General features: G+C 33.9%; 2 protein-coding genes across 2 annotated transcripts in view; one reads left to right on the top strand and one right to left on the bottom strand.

The window, feature by feature from the left end:
- Nucleotides 1-15,328, top strand: part of LOC143907132 (lanC-like protein 3 homolog) — an 80,129-nt gene extending 64,801 nt beyond the window's left edge. The window contains exon 3 of the mRNA XM_077423668.1: nucleotides 14,680-15,328. Within this exon, the coding sequence (XP_077279794.1) occupies nucleotides 14,680-15,228 (549 nt within the window). The 3' untranslated portion in view covers nucleotides 15,229-15,328. The remainder of the gene's footprint in view (nucleotides 1-14,679) is intronic.
- Nucleotides 10,299-14,558, bottom strand: LOC143907134 (uncharacterized). Its single transcript, XM_077423676.1, has 3 exons — nucleotides 12,773-14,558; nucleotides 12,440-12,681; nucleotides 10,299-12,340 (listed from the first exon to the last, which is right to left on the bottom strand). The coding sequence occupies exons 2-3, from the start codon at nucleotides 12,662-12,664 to the stop codon at nucleotides 11,570-11,572; spliced, it is 996 nt and encodes a 331-aa protein (XP_077279802.1). The 5' UTR covers nucleotides 12,665-12,681; nucleotides 12,773-14,558; the 3' UTR covers nucleotides 10,299-11,569.
- Nucleotides 15,329-20,691: the final 5,363 nt, after the last annotated feature.

Below are 20,691 nucleotides of genomic sequence, written 5' to 3'. Positions count from 1 at the left end.
TAATTATTATAAGAATAACAAAAAGTACATGCATACCTACTTTTCTATTTCTTCTTAAAATTCTGCAATACGGGTACAATTTTCGTTCTCTTATTCGTGAGCTAATCCGATCGCTCCATAGACACGTTTAACAAATCCGATTTATCTAGGGAACTTTTTCCATAGTCGGTTGATATGATTGCGATTAATCCGATTGCAAATCCGATTGCTAGACGTAAACACCCTTTATGTTTTAATGTTATTCAGGTCAAGTCTACCATCTTTTCTTTCTTTCTCATGGGCGTACCCCATCTTGTCTTGACGTACCTTTTATATACTTCTCGAACTCTAAGTCTTGTAATAAATCAGAGAAATATAGTATATATATATATATATATATATATATATATATATATATATAAATCATTTTGACTCGCTTTATTTCTCACGAGATAACCTTGCGGAGAACCGACTTCTAACAGGTTATGGGCCCAGGTTTGGAATAAGCAGCAGTTTGATATATTTCACTGAAGATGAGTATCGATACGAAGTATGCCATAACCAAACTAAACAATACAAATTATTTTGTATGGAAGTTTAAAATGCAATTATTGCTGACGAAAGAAGGTGCGTGGGAAAATATCATCGCAGCTCCACCGGATCCAGTAACGGAAGCATGGAATAAGAAAGATTCTATTGCATATGCGACCATCGGTTTGAACGTGGAGGACGAGCAACTGGTGCTTATTAGAAGCACGAAAACCGCTAAGTCTGCATGGGAAGCCTTGAGAACGTACCATGAAAAGAGCAATGCAAATAGTTTGGTTCGACTGATAAAGCGTCTTATGAATATGAAACTAGATGAAGGCGCAGACTTGGAAATGCACATTGCACGTATCACTGAAGCGTTTCAACAATTACATGATATCGGTAAGGAATTGAAGACCGATGATTGGCACGTTGCAGTTCTATTAGGTAGTTTGCCAGAAAGTTTTGATACTTTGGTAACAGCGTTGGAGTCAAGAGAAAGTGAATTAACGACGGCCGTAGTAGAGCAACGTCGAGAGCAACGTTTATTAGACGAATGGAAGAAACGAAAGGACAAGCATTCTGATACAGACGGTGTAATGGCGTTACACGTAAATACCAAGGCGAAGGACATCGTATGTTATTTCTGCAAAGAGAAGGGGCATTTTAAGCCAAAATGTCTGAAATATTATACAAAAAGTATTTGAAGGATAATAAATTAAAAGGAAAGGGCGATACTAGCAAACATCAAGCTGATAGCAAACAACAAGCTGATAGCAAACAACAAGCAAATTTAGTAGAAGAATCGCAAAAAGTGATGATTTCCTATTCTTAACTTCAAAATTCAAGCACGGATGGATAGTTGATTCAGGTGCAACATCACACGTCACATCCAACAGAAATGTGTTTGCCGAATTCAACGAGAATCATCAGGAGAAGATCTTCGTAGCCAACGGACAACGAGTCGCAGTTGAGGGGATCGGTGCAGTAAAAATCCATGTAGTAAATAACGATGGGAAAAGCCGGTTGATCAAGATTCAGGACGTATTGTATGTACCATCAATAAGTGGAAATTTATTGTCAGTTCGTAAACTTGTGGCAAATGGATTCGATGTCAATTTTGTACCCAATGGAAATTGTGACATCATGGGTCAGGGTATTCAAGTAGCCACAGCAGAATTGGAAGATAACCTGTACATATTAAAGGAAGCTAACAAGGTACTGTTAACGGTTAATGCAGTTCATCCAAAGAATTGTATACACCAATGGCACAAGTGGTGTGGTCATCGCGATTTGGAGGTTATAAAACGCTTGAGCACGGATGGACACGTTAAGGGTGCCGACATTGCAAATTGTCCAATTCGTGAGACATGGGATATATGTCAACAAGGAAAAATGACACGAGTACCATTTCCAAAAGCGGTGGATAAATATTCTAATGAAGTAATGGATTTAATTCATATGGATGTTTGTGGCCCGATGCAAACTATGACACTATCGAAGAAAAGGTATGTACTTACATTTATAGACGATTTTACTAAATATTCCGTTGTTTATCTGCTGCAGAACAAATCAGACGTATTCAGCAAATTGAAAGAATACATTCAATTGGTCCAGACGATGTTTAATAAACGACCAAAGGTTATACGTTCTGATCGAGGTGGCGAGTATACTGGTAAAGAAGTTGTAAAATACTTGAGAGAAAACGGCATACAAATTCAATATACCACAGCATATAGCCCGCAGCAGAACGGAGTAGCGGAACGTAAAAACAGAACGTTAATTGAGATGGCACGCTGTATGATCATCGAATCGACACTCGACAACCGTTTCTGGGGAGAAGCTGTAATGATGGCGACCCTGCTAAAAATGACCGATTAAATCCGATTGGTTCCGTATTAAATTTGGTGAAATTAAATCGGAATGAATGCGTTTTCAATCCGGTTAATCGGATGCCCGATTGGAAGTGAATTGGTTCTAATAACAAATCAATCGGAATCGTTTTTAATTCGGCATTTCCGGATTAATCTGAATCCGTCGTTATCAGTTTCAATCGTATTAATGCACATCCATTTTAATTGGGTGAATAAAGTAAGCACATGAATCGTGTTGAATCCGCATCAATCGTAAAATTTTAATACAACACCAAAATCGGATTTAATGCGATATTTCCGGATTCATCTGAATCCGACTGAATCGGTTTCAATTGTATTAATCTTAATTCATTTTAATCGGGTAAATAAAATGACCACATGAATTGTATTGAATCCGCATCAATCGTGAAATTTTAATACAACACCGAAATCGGATTTAATGCGATATTTCCGGATTCATCTAAATTCTAATACTCAATCTGTTTCAATCGTATCTGCGCTTAATTCATTTAAATTGGGTAGTGAAAGTAGCTATGTGATTTGGATTAAATCCGCTTTAATCATTAAAATTGTATATAACACATCATTTTTACGTAATAGAGTTCTTACTATAGGATTTCCTTTTGGTAAAGTCATGAATTCTATATTTGCAAAACTGTAAAATGCCTTTATTTAACCCTTCGAGAACACACAGGGTTAATTTGACTCTTTTTTTCTTTTTTTGTTGCCAAAAAAATTTTTAATCAAAAATATTAAACAAAAAAATTAAATTTTTTTTTGTAAAAAACTTTTTTTTTTAAGGAACACTGTTAATCTGACTCTACACACATTTTGATCGTCCACCATTTTAAATTGACAAGTGCGATCAGCTTTAAAAAATTCCCAGATGTACTTGAAAAATTGTTAAATTAATTGATATAAATAAAAAGTGCCCTTAGAATTATTTACATATTTTAAAAAATTAAAAAAGAAACAAAAATTTTTTTTAATTTTTTAAAATATAGAAATAATTCCAATGGCACTTTTTATTTATATTAATTGATTTAACAATTTTTCAAGTACATCTGGGAATTTTTTAAAGCTGATTGCACTCGTCAATTTAAAATGGTGGACGATCAAAGTGTGTGTAGAGTCAGATTCTCCGTAAATGAAAAAAAAGGTGTGTTTTCGAAGGGTTAAATAAATACTGCACATTGTAATAAATTTGTAGTACAAAGAATGGAATTATAATAAAGTAGTAAATAATCCTGTTTATATATCCGGAATTCACGGATTTTATCAGTTTGAATTGGTTTCAGTCAATCCGTTTAAATCATTATAATTTCGTGATTTTGGAGTTCACGAAATCATAACAATTTAGACTGATTCAAACCGATAGAAAACCAGTGAAATTACATCTTTGAGTACGAATCCGTTTCAATCGTTTCCAATCGGTATAATCGTTATGAAATATCATACACGCAGAAAATTTTTCTCGAATAATGTAGAATACTCATAATAAAATGTACTAGATTTACATCACACCGGTAGAATATACGCGTATTCAACCGGAAATTAATATATGACAAAGAAAAGTAATAGTTTGATCAGATACATCTTAATTGTAACCTAAAGGTAAATAAGTTTGCCATACTAACAAGGAAATATGAGAAAAGTAAAAAAAGTTCTATACTGATATGTTTATAGACGACGGAAGGCGCGCGGCGCGAGCGGCAACGCGGGCTCGCGCGGCGAAAGGGTTCGGCTTGCGCCCGCTACGCGGCGCATCGCCGGTATATTCTCGCGTGATTAAGATTCAACATCGACCCCTATATCTAGGGTAGCTCGGCAGGGTTTCTACAGCGTTCTCAAGTTCGCTCGTGGCAGACAGCTGACCGCCACAGCCTATAACAGCAACTTGTGTTTTTGCCATGACTGCAACAGACATCTCGTTTTCTGTCCATCAGCCATATTTTTATTCTTTGCTCTCTAAATTTCCTATATTTTCTTGAAATTTTTTGCATATTATGACTATATTTTAGCCGTGCAAGATTAGTATGGTATTTACTTTGTTCGTGTATACTGGTATTTTCCAGAAAAATTTTCTGCGTGTAACGATTCAAACCGATAGGAACCGATTGAAATTACATTGTTGAATACCAATCCGTTTCAATCGGTTTTGATCGGTGTAATCGTTATAACTCCGTGATTTCCGGATCAAGAATCCAGATTCATGCGGATTCAAAATTTTTAATCGGATTTAATCGGTCATTTTTGGCAGGGGAACTACATTCAAAATCGCTTACCATGGAAATCAGTTCCAGTGACTCCGTACGAGGGATGGTTTGGTAAAAAACCAAACATTCAGCATGGGTCCGTTCCGTTTCACGCATATGCGCGCATTTATCTATAGCATACGTAACGTTTGCTATAGACAATGCGCGCATCATGCGTGAAACGGAAGGGACCCCAAGTCATTTGGATCAAAATGCTATGTTTATATACATGCAGAAAAGCGACAAAAGTTGGATCCGAAAGCTGTTTCGATGATTTTGGTTGGATATGATGATAAATCCAAAGCATACGGATGTTACAATCCATGAACGCAAAAGGTAGTTATTAGTAGAGACGTGAAGTTCCCGGTTCAGAAGAAGATCTCTGAGATTTCTACTAGAATGAAGTCATTGGATGAAGAAGCGACAACCACGTCAGATCAAAACGCGGACAAAGAGCATTATAGCGACAATGAAGATTTGGATAAGACGATCTATTATTCGGGTGATAGTGGAGACGAAGATACACCCATCACTCTACCAAGACGATCGGAAAGGAGCACAAAGGGGAAACCGCCGAAGCGTCTAATTAATGAAATGAATATTGTCCATAATGCAGTGAAGGAACCGAAGAGCTATAACGAAGCTGTGTCAGGTCCATTTAAAGATCAATGGATTAAAGCGATGCAGGAGGAGATGGCGTCTTTGGAAGATAATCAGACATGGAGGTTGTCCGAATTACCGCATGATAGGCAGGCGATTGGTTGTAAATGGATTTATAAGGTCAAACGTGCAGCAGATGGCAGTATTCGCCGCTTCAAAGCACGTTTGGTTGCGCAAGGTTATTCCCAAAAATTTGGTGAAGATTACGACCAAGTCTTTGCACCAGTTGTGAAACATTCAACGTTTTGCGTGTTACTTGCATTAGGTGCGAAACGTAAGATGGAGATATATCACATGGATGCCAAAACAGCATTTCTCAACGGAACCATCAATGAAGTGATATATATGAAACAACCTCCTGGATTTGTTGCAAAAGGCAAGACTAAAATGGTTTGTCGATTAATGAAAAGTTTGTATGGATTAAAACAATCGGCGAGATCCTGGAACGAAACGTTACACGAAGGACTTCAGTCAATGGGATTTCGGCAAAGCTCAGCAGACTTTTGTTTTTATCGAAAGAAGATTAAAGATGAATGGATCTATATTTTCATTTACGTTGATGACATTATAGTTGCAAGTCGAAAACGCAAACATATTGAAGAAGTTGAGTCAACGTTAAAATCAAAGTTCAAAATTGAGAATTTGGGACCGATCAAGGAGTACTTTGGGCTCGAAATTACTAAAGATACAGATGGAACATACAATATAAGTCAATCAACATACATCAAAGAAGTTGTAGCGGATTGTTCATTATCTGATGCTAAACCCTCAGAAGTACCGATGAATAGCAATTACGAAAAGGACATCAGCGAGTCTGATATTCTACTGAAAACTGAAAAGTACCAAAGATTGATTGGACGTTTACTGTACATTAGCGTCATATCACGGCCCGACATTTCTACTAGTGTAAGCATTTTGGCGCAGAAGGTTAGCAAGCCTACGCAGCGACATTGGAATGAACTCAAGCGAATAGTCAGATATCTAAAGGGAACAATCAATTTTAAGTTGAAGCTTGAAAATGTAAACGAAGACACCCCGCTTATTGGGTATGCAGATGCAAACTGGGGAGAATGTAAACTAGATTGCAAGTCAAACAGCGGTCACATTTTCTTCGTGTATGGAGCCGCTGTAAGTTGGAGCTGCAGAAAACAACCATGTGTAGCCCTTTCATCGATAGAAGCGGAATACGTATCACTTTGTGAAGCAGCGCAAGAGGTGATATGGTTGAGACGATTAAATGATTTCAACATCGACATGAATACACCGACTGTCATCTATGAAGATAATCAAAGTTGTTTGAAATTCATTGAGGAGGAGAGACTATCAAATCGGACCAAACATATTGATACAAAGGTACATTTCATCAAACATCACGTGAAGAAAAGCGAAATCTCCTGTTCATATTGTTCAAGTGAGGACATGATTGCCGATTTACTAACAAAGCCATTGCCAGCAGCAAGACTAAGGAAATTACGTGAAGGATGTGGCTTATACGTTTGCAATAATTGAGGAGGAGTGTTGGACATAGAGCAATTATTCCAAACTTATGTATCTAATCTATTCTATGACTGTGTAATGGTTAAATATTTTATTGTTTTATAGTTGGTAGCATTGAAGGTTCTAAGTTACTTTTATGTTTTGATGTTATTCAGGTCAAGTCTACCATCTTTCTTCTCTCTCTCATGGGCGTACCCCATCTTGTCTTGACGTACCTTTTATATACTTCTCGAACTCTAAGTCTTGTAATAAAAATCAGAGAAATATAGTATATATAATCATATTATATATATAATCATTTTGACTCGCTTTATTTCTCACGAGATAACCCTGCGGAGAACCGACTTCTAACAAGAACACATAGGAGATTTCGAGTTTTACAAAGTGTCTGTATTATGGCATAAATCCCGCATGCTAACTTGCCGTATATCCTAAACAAAAGGGATATATGAGATATTAAGTTATACAAAAAATACAAGAGCTATGCACTTTTATTTTGTTGTATTCCATCATTTACTGTCCCTTTATACTTATGTATCATGAAATAACCATTAAACCTTTTACATTCCCTACAGTAATCATTTTATGTAGGTCGTAACACAAGATCGGGCTTCTTACTACGGTGAGAAATCGATTTAACTCACGACAGTTTCGTTAATATTAATAGTAAAGAACTGAAATTACAATACTAATATGGCATAAAGGCACATAACAGAATAATTTCGAGAAAGTACTTTCATTCCTTCTATTTTTTGTGACATCTGCAACGTAAAACCCCGCGCGGTGTAAATACTGGAGTTACATGTATATATATAGATATACATAGAGTAACTCCAGTATTTACGCCGCGCGGGGTTTTACGTTGCATATACGTTTATATAATATATATATATTATATAAAATTCAATGTTTTGACTGATTCATCAACGCCCAGCCCAAACCTCTAAACCTAGAAACATGAAATTCGAGTATATTCCTTCCATGACGTAGGCACTCACTAAGAAAGGACTTTTAAAAATTCGACCCCTAAGGGGTGTAGTGTATTCGTGGGATAATGAGTAACACAAGCTAGACAATACTTGTCTCTTTATTGCACACCGCTAACGCTACCGAACTACACGTCACGCGGTTGCTGCTGGTCGCTGCCTGCTCTGATCCTCCCCGTGTCCTGTCCGCTCCTTGCGCGCTATCTATCGCCGGTCGATCTAGCCGGTCGGTATAGCCGGTCCCGCGCATGTGTATTAACTCCTACAAGGGGGTGAAAAGGGGTAAAATGTGTTTTTACGACTTTCTCAATATCTCTTGGGCCCGATGAGATATCGACTTGGTTTTTGCTTACAAAGGTTACCCATACAAGTGCTTAAAAACATAATTCAAGATTTTGCCCTAATCATCTCTATCTATCTATCTATCTATATAATCAAATGTTCCGACTGACTCATTAACGTCCAGCCCAAATCCCTACGCTTAGAAACATGAAATTCGGGGAGTATATTCCTTCCATGACGTAAGCACCCACTAAGAAGGGATTTTTAGAAATTCGAAACCCCCTAACGGGGTGAAAAGGGGTAAAACGTGTTATCTCTTAGGCCTGTTAAAATATCGATTTGGTTTTTGCTTACAAAGCGAAGCACGGGTGTATCAAGCTAGTTAGTTTACATTTGATAAGGACCACAAACCATGGTCGAAACGTTGTGTATTTGAATATTATATTAATAAATAGCCTGTTGGGTCGAATTAAACCATCTCTTTTGTTAATTATTATTGAAGTATGCAATTTGCAAAATGCAGTTATACATACCTTTAGTTTATGAGATATCTTATATATTTCGTATCAAAATATATCGGAATAAAATTAAAAATATCTCGTACTATATCCCACACAGCAAAATATATCTGAGATATAGCCAGATATCTTTATGCCTACAATTTTAAGTCAAATCTAAGATATCTTATTTTCAGATATTTACAGAATATCTGCAGGACATCATTACTCGATGTCACATTATATCTTTGAAAAACACATTTCTGCAACATTTGCATTCGAATATATGATCGATTTATAGTTAGCTCTTATATTTTATAAAGATCAACTCAAGTTTATTTGTAGCCAATAAAACAATCCGAGAGGACTTGGACGCTGTACCGATTCGTCCCGGCGAAAGCCAGACGCCGCGAGGAAACTTAGAAAATTTTCACTCGGGCGGCGCCTGAAGTAACGACCGCGACGCGAAAGCAACTCGTCGTGAGGGGACTTAAAAAACTTTTGCTGGGGCTGCGCCAGAAGTAACGACCGCGGCGCGAAAGCAACATGCCGCGAGGAGACTCAAAAAATTTTCGCTCGGGCGAGCGCTTGTAACATGCACTGTCGCGACGCGGCTACATGCGCCAGTACCTTCTCGTAAGCAGAAATAATCCTTACGCACTAGGATAAAAGGCGAGTCTATGAGATACTTGGCTCTAATATTTTTTGTATATCTCCGAGATATCATACAGTGCAGAGATGGCAAAATGTAAAATATTGGAATAGTATCGAAACATAATTTTGAATTTATTGCGAATTCTTAGAAAAGAACTTTTTTTATATTTGAGGACTCAGAAGTGGTGACATAAAATTGAATTTTTTTTGAACTCTTAAGAATCATTTTAGAACAGAGATTAAATACGGAAAAACAATTAATTTCATAAATCGAGAATTTAAAAAGAATTCTTTTCTTTTTACTATTTGGGTTATATATAACATATCTGCTTTTAAATGAGGCATAGATATCCGATTAATCCGATATATATATGCAGAATCAGATATCATATCTGAGATAAAATTATCATGGCTTTTTATAATCTTGGAGATGTCTCTGAGATATTCTCATGACAAGTAGAAACTTGCACATTGCTTCCTCATAGTTTTTAAGTGTGCAAGTAGAAACTTGCACATTGCTTCCTCATAGTTTTTAAGTGTGCAAGTAAAAACCTGCACATTGCTTCTTTATAGTTTTTAAGTATGCAAGTAGAAACCTTCGCTTACAAAGCTTCTCTATGTTGTACACAATCTCTAAAGCATGGAAAATTTTCCGGTAAAATTGGAAAAATTTCCGTTTTTTTCGGAAAAATTTCCATTGTATTTTTTTTCAAGAAAAATATGAAAAAATATTTAATTTCTTTGTTTTGTATATTTTGCTTAAAACCGTTACTTAAAAATCTTAAGAGACTACAGAAAACTAATATTCTTCTTTACGTTGACATGAACTACATCCTACATCACATGCACACAGCACATTACCATAACTCAGAATGTCATCAAATCCCGTTGATAATACTGACACATAAAGACGCATTTACAGTAGGAAAGGCAAGTTTCTACGGACTACGATAGATTTAAATTAGCAAAAAGTTCAGTGTCAAGTAAGTCAAGTTTGCCCCGATGTCGAGTTAGCCCCGGTCTCCCCTATTACTTTTAATAGTTTTGATAAAATGAGGGGCTTTGTTAGAGAAAAAAAGTCATATGTTATATGTATATCCAAATTCTCAAATTATATTTTTATTTTGAACAGACTTATATAAGTTTCAAAAATACATTGGTACTAGTTACTAGTGCATCACAAATATCACAATTGTCAATTGCACTTTGATCATCTCCTCTCGCTTATTTTACTTATTCTTATGCAATTGGCACATTTTGAGAAATTGAGACTCATGACTCTGAGTCACTTTCACTTTCAGTTTCAGACATGAAGTCTAGAGAATCACAGTCTAACTCAAAACTTAAACCTATATCGGCTATATCATTGGTGCTGTCAATAGGAACAGGTACATAAGAAGTATCATTACAACTACTTTCACAAAAATCCTTATTCTTAGCTTTGGACGGCTTCTCAGGTAATGCATTTGCAGTGAAACGCAGGTTGGATTTGATTGCAACCTGCTTTTGAACTCGCTCATTAGTCAACCTGTTTCTTATCTTTGAATGAACAAAGCCATGGGTTGACCAGTTACGTTCACAAGCAGCTGAACTAGGTGGAACATTAAATAAACGCATAGCAATAGGATAAAGATTTTGATCTGAACAAAATCCTCCCCACCAAGTGGCAGGGCTCACATGAGCGGCAGCTTCCCAGATACTACTATCAGAGAAAAAACCAGTTTTTGTTCTAAATTCAACTAAATTTGCCAAGACCAAACCTTTTTCCAAGTTCAGGAAATCACATTGCTTACTTATAAATTGAAAAGCTGATTGCTTTTTAACTAATTCTAAATTTTTACCTAATTTTTTTTGGATCTAGTAAATTGGCTGCAAAATGAATTTCTGAGTTACAATTGTACAGTCTTTCAACAATAGCTTTATTCACTTTTATTTTCTCTTCACCGGTGAGTATTGAAGAAGTATCGACTGCAAGAGAAACATTAGTACTAATCTGTTTTGTTAGTTGGGGCACCTCTGAAAGTACAGTTTTATCACTTTCTACTTTAGATATTGCTTTAGCGATTTCAATCAACATTTTGTATAATTCACTTATAAGTTCCCAAAAACCATCATTGTCCAAAACCATATCTCGTATTTCTCTTTTAACATCAAGATTTTCCTCAATTACTGTAGCCTGCATTGCTGCTTTGTTGGATCTGATTGAGTACAGAGAAATTACTAAGTAAAACCATCTGGTTTTTGGTGGCAGCTTGAGAGAAATAGCCTTAGACCCATATCTTTCTTTCTGCTCTGACTTGAAAACAGCATTAATAACATGATGATTCTTGAATTCTTTAATTACCTTTTTTACTTTTTTATTTATAGACTGAACGCTGTTTGATCATGTCATTCACAAGCAAATTTAATGAATGTGCACAGCAACCAATTGTTACAATGTGAGGATGTTTTTCATTCACCAGAGACCACGCTGCACGCATGTTAGCTGCATTATCAGTAACAATCAAAAATATACGTTTCACATCTACATCATCTTTGACAAGATCATCTATTATCTTAAGTATTTCACTAGATATAAACTTGGCTGTTTCTCGCTCTTTACCAAGTGCGACTGATATCAAAAATATCGGTTCTGGAGTGGATATGACAAAGTTTATTAAATTCTCTCCCCTTATATTTGTCCATCCATCAGTTATAATACCCAAACACGGAGCAGCTTTAATCTTTGCTTTCACAGACTGCATAACCTGGTCATATTCAGAATTTAAAAGAGGGTTACTTATTTGGTATGCAGATGGAGGTTCATAGGAAGGACGCATGAGAGACATAGCAAACTTCCAGTATGGATTTTCAAAGATGGAAAAAGGAACACCAGTAATAAACACTGCTCTAGCCAAAGCATGATCAATTTTTGACTTCATTTTATCCGTAGTCACTGAAACGAATTTCTCTAAGGTCTTATTAGATCTTGAGGATTTTGAAGTGCTTGAGCTTGACACTGAGGACGTACTGACTAGAGTTGATTCAAATGAAGGAGCAGCATTAGGTACGGACAAGGGCATAAGATTGTTATCCTCATCATCACTTGTATCGCTTTGAATTCTTAACCTCTTTGTACTTGAATGTTTCTAAAACATAAAAAGAAAAATTAAATGTGTCACTGTTTTGGCCAATTTTTATTTTTTATAATTGTTAATTTAAAAAAAAAAAAAGACTAAAAGATTAACCTGGATAGCTTTCTGAGTTTTTTTTCTTGCACTCTCCGGGCATTGTTTACAGTCTTTTGCAATGTGCTGAATCATCCGCGTAGCGTTGGCAAAGGAATACTTTAGGTTACAATAGCTACAAACTGCTACACAGGATAGGGAGGTTTTGGTCGTTTTGGAAGAAGTTGATTGACCTTCTGATGTCACAAAATGTCGCCAAATACTAGCTTTCTTACGTCCCATCATGTATTTCTGGCAAGAAACTGGGAAAAAATGCAATTGTTGTTGTTATACGTAAAGTTCAGATTTAATTGGATAGATAATAATATTAATAATGTAGATAATTTTGCTTACCAAAGATTGTTTCTTTTGTCAACTAAAAAAAACTTTGCCTCGCAGCGTCGTAGCCGCGGCTTCTTCCTTACACCCACCTGACCCACCACCCACCACGTCTCCACAGCTTCCTCCGCAGTCAAAACAACAGCTTCTTAGGTTATAGCAGATGACAAATTGGTGGCCTTAGGCCCACTTCCACAAACGTCGGTTAACTTTTAACTTTAGGTTAACTCACTCTTTGTCTCTTTCTAAGGAGGACGTTAGAAAGAGACGAAGAGTCAGTTAACTTGAGGTTAAAAGTTAATCGACGTTTGTGAAACTGGCCTTTGCTTACTCACACAAGTCACACAAGAAGTCTATTTTCTATTGCTGCACTGCTGAATAGTGCTGAACTAGTGCACACTGGTGCAGTAAATTAGAGTAAAACAAAATATACTTGTCCCACTACTACCACTCTAACATATTGCACCAGTGTGCACTAGTTCAGCAGTGCAGCAATAAAAAACAGACCTGATGTATGTACGTATATTCGAGCATACAGCTGGTTAGGTCGTAGGCGCGGCGCGCCGCGCGCCAGATTCAAAATTGCAACAACTCGAAGACCCGAACTAATGACGTCAGAGAAAAATTCTACAGCTGTAGACAGGTCAATTAAAAGCAAAATAACAAAACAAAGTATTTTTCTAATTTTTCTTATTTTTCGGAAAAATATGAAAAATTTCACGGAAATTTTTCCAAAAAAATATTTTTCCGGAAAATTTCGAACCCGACACAATCTATTAGATGTGTGTACAAATACATACATACACGCACACGCACACGCACACGCACACGCACACGCACACGCACACGCACACGCACACGCACACGCACACGCACACGCACACGCACACGCACACGCACACGCACACGCACACACACACGCACACGCACACGCACACGCAACGCACACACACACACACACACACACACACACACACTTCTAGACATTTTCTACTAATATGATTTTTCGACATTTTGGAACATTCTCTTTAAACCTATTTCTTTTAAAATCTTGAAAAAATTTTTTTTTACCATCACAAAGCTTCCTCTATGAGGAAGCAATATCTTGTGCAATCAGATATTCCGTCATTCAGATATCTTCTAGATATCTTGGTGATATATTTTGCATTGTGGGATATACTATAATACATATATAATGATTTCTTTTTCTTGATACGTCTACTTTAATATGCAAAATAACTAGAAAAATTCTATTACTTAAAAAAATTATATATTTTTAATTAAAAAACAGCGATGACTTTTATATAACTTCAAAAAAATTAATTTTTTTGAAAATTGATTTTACCATTATTTGCCCTCTTCTAGACAACACACGGTATCCAATGGATATCCATTTATGTGCATTTCATGTCCATAGACGTTACATGGATATTCATAGAATATCGGTGTTGTCTGGGATATAACGCGTCATTTCAAGAATAGTAGCTTATAATACTTTAAATGTCTCAATCTGTATTAACATATGACAAGAAACAATTTTATATAATTTCTCGCTTATGGCATAATAATTCAATATGACTAAAAAAGTATGAAATCTCTACTACCCCCTCTCCCTCCCTCCCTCCCTCGTTTTCACTTTTCTCTGTCTTCCCCTTCCCCCTCCCCCTCTCTCTCTTTTTTTCTCGCCTGTGCCAAATACTTAATTTTCTTCACCTTTTTCAACTATCCGTCGACCATTTCTCTTTTTTCTTTCCAATCCTCTCTTTTCCAAATCTTATTAATTTCGTCTTCTGCATAATGTTATCAAGTTATATATTTTTAATTAACATGACATCATAAAAAATATATATATATATATATATATATATATATATATATATATAATATATTTGTATAATAAATTATAAATTTCTTGTGTTTAGGTACCGTCATTCCTTGATAGTGATGCAGATATTGACAAAACTGTGCGAACTTGCGTAGATTATCTGCTGAATCTACAAACAACGACTGGCAATTTTCCATGCTCAATGGATGAAATAGATCGTTCTGGACGAAACCTCAGAGATAGTGACGACGAGTTGATACATTGGTGTCACGGTGCTTCTGGCATTATCTATATGATGGCGGCAGCGTATTTGCGCTGGAAAGATCAGCGTTACCTGGATTCGTGCAAACGCGCTGGCGATCTCGTTTGGCGCAAAGGCCTTCTTCGTAAAGGGCCTGGGATTTGTCATGGCGTGGCGGGCAATGGCTATGTTTTTCTCCTTCTATACAGGCTTACCGGTGATGAGCGTTATCTTTATCGTGCCGCTAAATTTGCAGATTTTATGAATTTGCCACAGTTTCAAACTGATGCACGCATTCCCGACTCGCCATACTCACTTTATGAGGGCATTGCCGGTACCGCCTGCTTTCTCGCTGATCTTATTGAACCAGACAAAGCCCATTTTCCTTTCCAAGATGTATTCTAAGATTCGAATAGTAAAAAAACAATCTCTGTCTTTATCACGCTAAGCATACTATACTTGTATTTATAAATAACAAATTGAAAATAAATTATGTGAAATTATATATTATAATATTCTATTTTTACAGATCTTTTTAAAATTAGTTTTAAACTTTTGAGATCTGTTTTTTTTCTGTGATTAGTATTGTGACAATGAAATGATTAGATACCGAAACGATTGTGAAAGAAAATTATATATGTAATTAATATATTTTTAGAAGATTTCTTCTTAATCCTTAATTCATGTATCTTATTATTTTGTTCTGCATTTTGTGGCGAATTATTCTTAAAATCGACATGATACAAGAATCAGTTATATTTAATGCTAAAAATTAGACAAAATATACAGTGCTGAAATCTATTTTTTATTTTTTTGTATCTCATTTCAAATTTTCTGCATACTATACGTCAGGGAATTCATGGTTCTGTTTTAATATAAGAATTTTCTATGTTTATTTATCATTAATCCTCCCTTGCCTTCGTATGAGGCGCGAACGCTCAGTTTACACTTTATTTTTTTAATTGCATAAATGTAACAAAAGTGTTGGCACATTCTGCTAAATGTTAATCAATATTTAACAATTTAATTGTTGTTGCATTGTTTTTAATATTTGCTAGTTAATATATCATTACACGATTTTTGAATACTATAAAGATGTGTTATAACAAGTATAAGCAAGAAGGAAGTGTCAGAGGATCACCACTAGTCCGTTCAATTATCGATGTTTTCTGAATGTTGAAACAACGTCTACAAGACATTGCAATTTAGCGGACATTAAACGCAGTGATATTAGATTCAAGCCCCGAGCCACGGGCTGTGTGCACAGATACGTGCTTTTTGATGCTAAATCTACCATCACTGGGTGTTTACGATAATGGCTATCCGAGTAATTTCCCTTAGGACCGAAATATACGATAAGCACAGCCATCTACCACCATCATGCTTCGTGACAACTCAATGATGTCTGGTAAAGCCAAATCAACGGGCAAGTTGGGAGTTGCGAGTTCCGTGAGTTTGTAGCAGGTAACCTCTAAAAAATACGATATAAATTATTTGATTATTACAATTAAAAATAATCTGTTTTTAATTGTAATGTATGGTATTCACTTCATTAAAATTATAATTATGTAACACAATCATGTATTTTTAACGTATTGTTTAAAGTAATGCCAAAGAGGTTATCTTATTTACAAACATTTTTTTTATTCACTTGTCTATCAAGTTTCTATCATAACTGTATTATTTCAAAGTGTAATATAAAATTTTAATTAGACATCGATTCTCAATAAATGTTATAAATAAATGTTATTTTATTTAAACGTACTTATAAACATAAGCAGTCATGAAAGAACTGATTTTAGCTTTTGCTGTCAATTTTATATCATACTTTGTTGAATTCTGTTAGATTTTTATTAGTTCAGATTAGTTTCTATTTTTGTAGCAGTAAAATTTACATATAATATATATTTTGAAAATCTGATTTTTATAGGTCTGCTTTGTTGAGAAATAGCTACAGATAAATTAAGTTCAGTGAGAGAAGTGAATGATGTTGGTATTATAAGTCAATTATTACAATTTGTTCAAGTATATAGTAACTAATTTTTGTAATTACAGTGAATTATACAGAGTTCAGTGGACTGATAACAAGGCAAATGCTGGCAGAAATAACTACGTGTACAAAATCTTCTAGTCCATCAAATAAGCAAGCTTGGAAAACGACTTGTCTATTAAATTTCTATCATAACGGTATTGTTTTAAAATCTATATAAAATTTTAATTAGACATCGATTCTTAATAAATGTTATTACTTATAAACATAAACAGTCATGAAAGAACTGATTTTGGCTTTTGCTGTCAATTTCATATCATACTTTGTTGAATTCTGTTAGATTTTTATTGATTCAGATTGGTTAGATTTCTATTTTTGTAGCAGTAAAATCTACATATAATATACATTTTAAAAAAATCTTATTTTTACAGGTCTATTTTGTTGAATAATGGCTACAGATAAATTAAGTTCAGTGAGAGAAGTGAATGATGTTGGTATGTACATGATTATTTAATAAAGATAATTGTATAAGTCGATTATTACAATTTGTTCAAGTAGTAACTAAATTTTGTAATTACAGAGTTCAATGGACTGATAATATGGTAAAACTGCTGCTAGCAGAAATAACTACGTATACAGAATCTTCTATTAGTCCATTAAATAAGCAAGCCTTGGAAAAAGATTGCTGCAGTTATTAACACCCATGGTTATAATTTGACTGCAGAAAATTGTTGTATCAAATGGACCGGTATGAAAAAACGATATAAAACGTTAAAAGATGCAAATAATCGTACTGGCGCAGCAAAAGAAACCTGGGAATATTTTGATATTATTGATAATATGTTAAGAAAAAACCCAGAAATTACACCTTTGTCCGTAGCATCAAGTACACGCGGTTTTAGAGTAAATGTAAATACGTCTAAAAGTATAGATCTCAGTACTGAATACACTGAAGAAAATGAAGAAAATGAAGAAAATTTAGAAGCTGCCAATATTCTAAAGAACCGACCGATAAGAAGAAGAAAGCCTAAAAAACCTACCTGGATTGCAGAATTAGTAGAACAAAAAGCGAAACATCACCAAGAAAATTATGACCAAAGAGAACGTTTCTTATCTTTATTAGAAAAGCATTTAAAAAAAGTAAACGGAAATAAAGTAGAAAAAAATTAAAACGTATAAAAAAATATTTCAAAAATACAAATTAAGTTTACTAAGCAATATTAACGTAAGAAAATCTAATAAGCTTGTTATATTTTTGATATTAATAAAAAATAATTTTTTTTTATTACATTAAGAATAATATTAACATCACAAGTACAAAATAATGTGATAATTTTACACACTGTAAAAATCTTATTTTAATATTATGTTATAATTATTAATATACGCGTTTATTATTTTTTTATATGTAACCAAATGTTCCTTATTTTCTATAACAATTATAAATGTTTATGTTGTAGTGAATAAAATAAGTTTAGTTATTCATTACTCAAAATTTTCTATTCAGATGTGTGCATTATAAAGATACATATTACAAATATATATATATATATATATATATATATAATTTCTGATTTTATTTTAAAGTTATATGTAATAAATTTATTAAATGTGATCGATTGTGTTTCTGATTTATATAGATATATCATCTGTCTTATTCTATTCTTTAAATTTGGACTTGTTAAGAAATAGATCATTATAGTTTTAAAATTATATTTACGTAAATATTGTTTTATGATTATTTTAGTTATTTTGAACAATTAATTATAATTATTACTATATTATAAATTAGCATTTTTGCTACGTGTGTGTGTATGTGTGTGTGTGGGTGGGTGTGGGTGGGTGAGTGGGTGGGTGTGTGTGTGTGTGTGTGTGTATAAAAAAGACGTGAAGAAAGAATTATATATTTCCAAAAAATAAAAATATATTAAAAAATTTGAGAAATTTAACTAAGAGATATGCATGTAATTAAAAATTATATAGTTACATATTTTATTACAAAAATTTACAATAACTGAGAAATAAGATCTCTTTTTTCTGTTCCGTTTATAAATGCAATTTCGTTATTAATTTCCATTTCTATTGGATCAAATGCCATAGGTTCATCTTTCTATACATATGTTATGTAAGATGCAACAAGCAATAATAATTAAAGGTATCATTTCCGAATTGTACATATAAACATATCGTAATTTTCTAAATTTTCCTTTTAACATTCTAAATGCACGTTCGATAACTACACGTGTTTTTGACAATTTTGTGTTAAAGTTTTTTTGTAGACGGTTTAAATGACCATTATCTCGATAAGGAGTTAACATATATTTTGACAAAGGATATGCTGAATCAGCTAAAAGATGGTATTGATTTTGAAAGTATCTATTTTCATCCTGTGTTATTAATTCCTTAATATCGCTTAAACGCCAAACTCTTGCGTCATGAACACTACCGCACATTCCCGTAAAAACATCTATAAACCTTAATTTATAATCACAAATCCCTTGTAACACTAATGAATGGTAACCTTTGCGGTTAATATAATTGTCGGAATTTTCTATGGGTGCACTTATAGCTATATGAGAGCCATCAATTGCTCCAATCACTCCAGGAAAACCACTTAATGCACGAAATTCTCTTTCAAAGTTAATCATTTCATAAGGTTCAGGCAATTTAATATATATATGAACATCTTCAATTAGTAACATCGCAACCTCAAATACAGAATTCCAAACGGTGTCCTTACATACACCAAATCTATCTGCTACCGATCTGTAACAAAAATTGTACGTATATTACGGTTTACATGCACATAATTATTTAAAATCTGAATTTTTATTAAAAGTAAAATTTTGTTGCTTTTATACAACATATAAATACACAAAAATCTAAAATACAAGAAAATTATAATAATTTAAGCTTTTCATTGCTAATACAATTTAAGTGACTCTAACTAGAAATAATGAAATTAAAATAAGACTTAATAAGAGTGTTTTATATAAAAACATCTTAATATATAAAATACAAAAAAGTATTAAAAAATTTAGAATTCTTATTTAAAAAACCAAAGTCGTCCTTAATAAACCTTAACAATTTTACACAACAGCAATCTAAGGTCGCTAAATTATTTCTTCTTGAAAACTGCCGGTACAACTTGTGTTAAAAATATTTTTAAAAATAACTCGACAAAAACTTAAAGGCAAACAAAAGTTTAATGGAAGAAAAACATAAAAGTGGTTTGGCCAAATGCACTTAGATATAAGTGCATTTTTAATATAAAACATACTAACAGATTAACGCTGTAAAAAACATACTAACCTGTAAACTTCCTGATTTCCTAGGACCCATAAGGTAATAGCTATTTGTTTATCGGGAGACATTTTTTCAGCACCCCGGTCACGATGAAGACGTCCTCCAAGGCTTTGCACCAATCTTTCATACGTAGTTTTTTCTAGTCGAAAATGTGATTTAAAATCTATTTAAACAATAATGAAGTTTATTACATTTAATATAATACAAAAATACCTTTACAAAATTAAAACAGTAAATTGTATTGTAGCAAAACCTTTACCTGTTAAAGAATATGTCAATACAATATTTTCAAAAAAATCTGAAATCTTAGGGTGAAATTCCCGTTGAGGCAGAAGATAATCATCATCATCATCAGATGGATGATCAAAAAATAAGTCCCACATTCCTTGTATATCCATGTCTTGTCTGAAAATATTTAATAATAATGCAATATAAAGTATGAAGAAAATAATTCAACATTTTGTTCATAAATGTTAATAGATTTGTATATAGCTTTAAGTAAACTGCACAAACAAAAATTTTTCTTATTGTGTTGACAGTATATATTAATTTACTATGTACTTGCATTACAA

This window comes from Temnothorax americanus, unplaced genomic scaffold, assembly GCF_048541705.1.
Source record: "Temnothorax americanus isolate GAGA-0224 unplaced genomic scaffold, ASM4854170v1 Scaffold8, whole genome shotgun sequence".
Lineage (NCBI taxonomy): Eukaryota > Metazoa > Arthropoda > Insecta > Hymenoptera > Formicidae > Temnothorax > Temnothorax americanus.
This window is presented reverse-complemented; position numbering and strand designations above follow the sequence as displayed.

Coding starts and splice junctions, on each gene's coding strand:
- LOC143907134 (XM_077423676.1), bottom strand. CDS start 12,664: ATGATGGGACGTAAGAAAGCTAGTATTTGGCGACATTTTGTGACATCA. Junction 12,341..12,439: donor AAACTCAGAAAGCTATCCAG/GTTAATCTTTTA, acceptor TTTATGTTTTAG/AAACATTCAAGTACAAAGAG.